The sequence below is a fragment of the Sinocyclocheilus rhinocerous genome, unplaced genomic scaffold (genome assembly GCF_001515625.1).
Source record: "Sinocyclocheilus rhinocerous isolate Xijiao unplaced genomic scaffold, SAMN03320098_v1.1 scaffold2207, whole genome shotgun sequence".
Lineage (NCBI taxonomy): Eukaryota > Metazoa > Chordata > Actinopteri > Cypriniformes > Cyprinidae > Sinocyclocheilus > Sinocyclocheilus rhinocerous.
In genome coordinates this window covers 263,370-268,836 of record NW_015625575.1, presented here as the reverse complement: position 1 = coordinate 268,836, position 5,467 = coordinate 263,370, and the positions used below count along the sequence as shown (strand labels likewise).

General features: G+C 32.5%; 1 protein-coding gene across 1 annotated transcript in view; it reads right to left on the bottom strand.

Moving 5' to 3' along the window:
* LOC107751853 (spindlin-1-like) overlaps positions 1-5,467 on the bottom strand; it is a 14,542-nt gene that overhangs the window by 3,103 nt on the left and 5,972 nt on the right. The window contains exons 2-5 of the mRNA XM_016567623.1: positions 4,740-5,029; positions 4,607-4,655; positions 2,560-2,868; positions 273-403 (exon numbers count right to left, since the gene is read on the bottom strand). Of these exons, the coding sequence (XP_016423109.1) occupies positions 273-403; positions 2,560-2,868; positions 4,607-4,655; positions 4,740-4,791 (541 nt within the window). The 5' untranslated portion in view covers positions 4,792-5,029. The remainder of the gene's footprint in view (positions 1-272; positions 404-2,559; positions 2,869-4,606; positions 4,656-4,739; positions 5,030-5,467) is intronic.

The following is a 5,467-nucleotide window of genomic DNA, read 5'->3' as shown; positions in this document are numbered from 1 at the left end:
AACAATTGCTTTATGCCGAATTGCCGGTATTTGAAAGTGAAAGTAAAATGCGCACGCCGCTTTTACAAGTCATTTAAAAGCGAAGGAAAAGAGGAAACGCCCCCGCGGTGATACCGGTATTACCGGTTTTGTCACACGTCGATTAACCGGTGGGAAAATTTCCTCACCGTCACAACCCTACCCTCGAGTCAACATCCCACCCCTGACTTTGCCCTGAAAGAGCAGATAGCATTTAAACCCATTATTTCAACACGAGCACTGAAGACACTCACTGGAGTCTGGCATGATCCTCAGATCTCCGTCTTTATAGTCGTCGAGCAGCTGATACATGTAGAGCACCGGGTCTTTCTCGTACGTGATGTAGAACCACGTGTTCATGATAGGCGCCCGAGCCAGAACCATTCAAGTGCTATAACAAGTCTCAGTTAGCTTAACGCAGTACATATAGCAAGGTCTTTTTTTTATTATATAGTAAATAAAAAGAAAACAATAGAAAAAGAATAAAGCAAGCTAGTGTTAGAGGCCTTTTTTTTTTGCTTTTGTTAATTGTAAAATAAATAAAAAGAAAACAAATAGAATACAAAAAGAATAGAGAAGCTAGTGTTAGTTTTTTTTTTTAAGAAAACAAGCAGTTAGTAAATGAATAGAGTGCAAGTCTAAAAGGAGCAAGTTTTTTTTGTCATGTTCACAGAAGTCCGTCAGAGATGCTTCAGATATATTGAGCTTTAGTGCTGATTTAGAGAATCCAGTTTACATTGTGTTTACAATTCAACACAATATATTTAACTGAACAGATTCAACAATTCCAGAAGAGCTTGTTTGATGATGAATCAGAGTTTAATATTAGATGAAAAACATTTTTAATTGCTTGTGTTTAAGAATATTTATTATGATCAACAGGAGTGCAACATTTGAAAAATATTAATAAAATATTAATAATAATTACCTAACCTAATATTTAACTTTGAAAATTATAATTATTAAATGCTATGGGCAATATTAATATCATTAAATTCATATTCACACAGTCAGCTCTACAAGCAAATGAATTTGCTTCACCTAATATTAACTCTGAAAATTATAATTATTAAATTCATAAATGTTATATTTATTGAGCAATGAGTGCAACAATTTAAAAATATTAATACAATTAAAAATGTATATTCACACATTCAGCCCTAAAACACAATCAGAACAATTATGCTTCACCTAATATTTAACTCTGAAAATTGTAATTATTCACGAGTGTAACGTTTAAAAAAATATGAATACATTAATAATAATAATAATAATAATATTCATATTCACACATTCAGCCCAATCTGAAAATTATCATTATTAAATTTATAAATGTAATATTAAGCACGAGCAATATGAGTGCACCATTTAAAAAATATTAATACAATACTACAACTACTACTCTAGGGCAGTCAAAAAAAAAAAAAATCGAATTTCGAATATTCGTTGAATTTAAAATAAAATTCCACATTCGAATGCAAAAACGTTGCATTTCGAATTTTAGGTGTGAGTTATGGAGGCAGCCTTATCAGTGGCACACAAGTGCGATGACGATGTAGGTGTCGTTGCATTATAATGCTTTTGTTAGCCTGTCCAGTTGAAGCCACTAGATGCGGCGCTGCTACGTTGTTCATTCAAAATATTGCGGGAAAAGAGAGCATCAGTGCGGAGATGTTGTTTACGTCAAAACTGAAACGAAGCCATTCACACAGAACGCATATTTATCACATTTTCTAGAGGGACATCTATCACCGTTGCACTCGCGTCTCACACAAGAGAGCCGCATGTTTAGAAAGCCATGTAAAATTAATGCAAGTTTAACTTTTTAACTTTTTAAAAAAACACGTCTCAAGACTTTATGGCGGTTTTTCCCCATCCCACTGGATCTCCTGTTTTTAAATGAAGTAGTCGTCTTTGTGATTGGCTTTCGGTGCTTTGTATTATACTATACATACATACATGATGCTGTTTTGTTTCTAATTGTTTAAGCAACTTAATTAATTAAATATGGTTTATAAACATTAATTTAAACATTATGCACTTTTTTTCAAAGATAGTCGTGCTATTTTATTGCTTTGAATAAACGGTCATTAGTAATACTTTGCTCGATGCGCCCTCTTGTAGCCTCAGGAGAGAAGCTAAAAGCTTAAAATTATAATTATATAAAAATTATAATATTATAATATTCAAGTACAAAATTCGAATTTAGTTTTTCAACCATTTTGACAGCCCTAACTACTACTACGAATAAAAATAATTAAATTCATATTCACACATTCAGCCCCCCTCAGAAAATGATCATTATTAAATGCATAAATGTTATATTATGAGCAATATGAGTGCAACATTTAAAAAAATATTAATACAAAACTACAAATACTAATAAAAATAGTTGAATGCATATTCACACATTCAGCCCAATTCATAGATGTTATGTTTATTATGAGCAACATTTTAAAAATATTAATATAATAGAATAATAAAATGTCTTTTCTGCTCATTGCTGCACTAACAGTTACTAATGATGCAGCTCAATTAAACTGGTTTGCACTCTTCTTTCTATGTCTGCTGTCAATGAATGAAGTAAAGCGGGTACCGAGTCTGTCTGGCAGGACCTCGAGTCCCTGCACCCGCTCGTCTTTATGCAGCTCCAGGCCGTAGACGCAGTCGAAGCCGTCGTATTTGATCAGGTAGAGCGAGGGGTTGACGGGCACCTGGTCTAAAACGGTGCCTTTCCACTGCGACGCCGCGCCGCTGCCCTCCTTCCAGATGTGCTGGATACGACAGCCCACGATGTTCCTCCGCGGCTGAGCCACTGCTTTGGTGGGGCCTACGCTGCTTTTGTGTTTCCTGTCAGATCATCAACATTAGCAAATTAGAGCATTTACATTCCCCAGATGCTGAATTCTGAATCAGTTTCAAGGTGAAGGGCATTATTTCAACAACAACAACAAAAAAACAACAGTACTTGATCCATATGGTATTAGTTGGGATAGTCGTACAGATCTAGTCCTAAACAAAGAGAAAATATTTGCTAAAATAACTAAATAACTAAATAATTGCACACTTCAGCTTTAATCTTGAATCAATTTTATGCTTCAACTAACATTCTAAATTAATAATTATAATGTCTATTAAATTTAAAAAAAATTATATTTATTATAATCAATATGAGGTTAATATTAAAAAAAAAAAAATTTAAATAATAATAATAATAATAATATAGTATAAAAAAATTAAACAAGCAAATATATTAACCTAATAGTTAATATTTATTATTACTACAATCAATGACATTTTAAAAATATGAATATCTTATAACAATTCATGTTTAAGTGTTCAATCCAATACACAATCAAATAAAAAATATACTTCACCTAATATTTAACTCTGATAATGATACAAAATTAATAAATTCAGAAATTGAACTAAACATTAAAAATATTAACAATGTAATAATTCATATTTATACATTCAGCTCTAAAACACAAGCATCTACAAAACTCTGAAAATTATTATCATTAAATACATTAATATTTATTACAATAAATATGAATTAAACATTTTTTAAATATTAATATATTATAATAATTAAATGTATCATATTCGAGTGTTCAATCCTGCTACACAAATGAAATACAGAAACATATTTCACCTAAAATTCAACTCTGTTAATAAAAATTAAAAAAAATTCTGAATTGTAATTTATGATCAAAATGGACAAAACATTTAAAAAATTTAATATAAAATGTAATATAATTCATATTTATACACTCAGCCATAAAACACAAGCAACAAAAAAAGCGCTTTACCTAATATTTAACTGTTCAATACACAATCACATAAAAAATACACACATTATCTTAAAATTTAACTATGGTTCAGAAGTGTTATTTATTGAATTTATTTATTTACTGAATATATTACGATAAATATGAAAAAAAAAACATTTTATAATATTAATATAATGTAATATATTATAAATAAATTCACATTCACACATTCAGCCCTAAAACACACACACAAAAAAGCTTTACTTAATATTCAACTCTAAAAATTATAATTATTAAATGCATAAATAATTATTATGATTGCTATGAGTGTAGCTTTTTAAAAATATTAATAATATATAATATATAATATAATTTACACACTAAAAAAATAAAATAAAATTATTATTAAAGGGGTCATCAGATGCCCATTTCCCACAGGCTGATATGATTCTTTAGGGTCTTAATGAAAAGTCTATAACATACTTTGGTTAAAATTTCTCAATGGTAGTGTAAACCAACACCCTTTTTACCGTCAAAAACAGCTGCTCACAGCAAGCTGTTTCAGTGCATGTCTCTTTAAATGGTAATGAGCGCTGCTGATCCCGCCCCTCTCTTCCGTGGGGTGAGCAGCCGCTCTCTGAGAGACGGTAAACTTTAGCCGCATTCATCGTGAAACTTGCTAACATGTAAAAGTTAATTTTGCTTCCGATGACCCCTTTAAATTCATTGCTATATTATCAACATGAGCATAATATAATGTAAAATAATTAAGATTCCCACATTCAGCCCTAAAGCACAATCAAAAGAAAACTTACTTATGAGAATTCTTTTTCTTCATCATATTTGCAGAGACACCAGCATGCCCTTTAATCACAGACACAGCAAACATGTTATTATTAAAAAGACATTTCAGACAATGATCTTCAGAAATCAAAGCGCCGCTCTAACCTGCATCAGCTCTGGATCTCTGGGCCGCGTTCTTCCCGAATGGGGTCTTCATTCATCTGTGTGTGGGGGAGCAGCCCGGCTGCCGCACTAGGGTCAAAATATCCTCTACTCTTTCTGATGAATGAAAGAGTATCAGGGGAGAGAGGATTCAACCTAAAGGGGGCAGTCAAAATAAAAGAAAAAGCGCTGGCATGTAATGTGCTCGCCCGATGCCCGTCTGACGGGTCGCCCTCTCAGGGCCCGCGCAGATGGGTACTGATCCAGACCTCCCTCAGAAGGGCTCCAGCAACCTAAAAAATACAGGAACGTCAGCTTAAACGTTTAGAAAACGCTCTGGGAATGTAAACGATCACATATTAATTGAAGGAGAGGGAAGATGCTCCACATTAATGAGCCACATTACATGTGATTTAAAGTTGAGTAGTCAATGGAAACCAAAACTGTTTGTTTGCCAACATTCTTCAAAATATATTCTTTTACGTTCCACAGAACAAAGAAACTCATACAGGTTTGGAACGACATGAGGGTGAGTAAACAATGACAGTAGACTTGTGCCGGTATTCGGTAATGCGATATATCACGGTAATGAATATGCACGATATTGTTATCGTGGGCACTTCTAAATACCGTGAATAATTATATAGTACAAATTATTCCGAATTTTGAATGCATTTTAAGAATACTTTTCCCATCAACTGGTCAAAATGCACAACACAGCTGTATGCTGC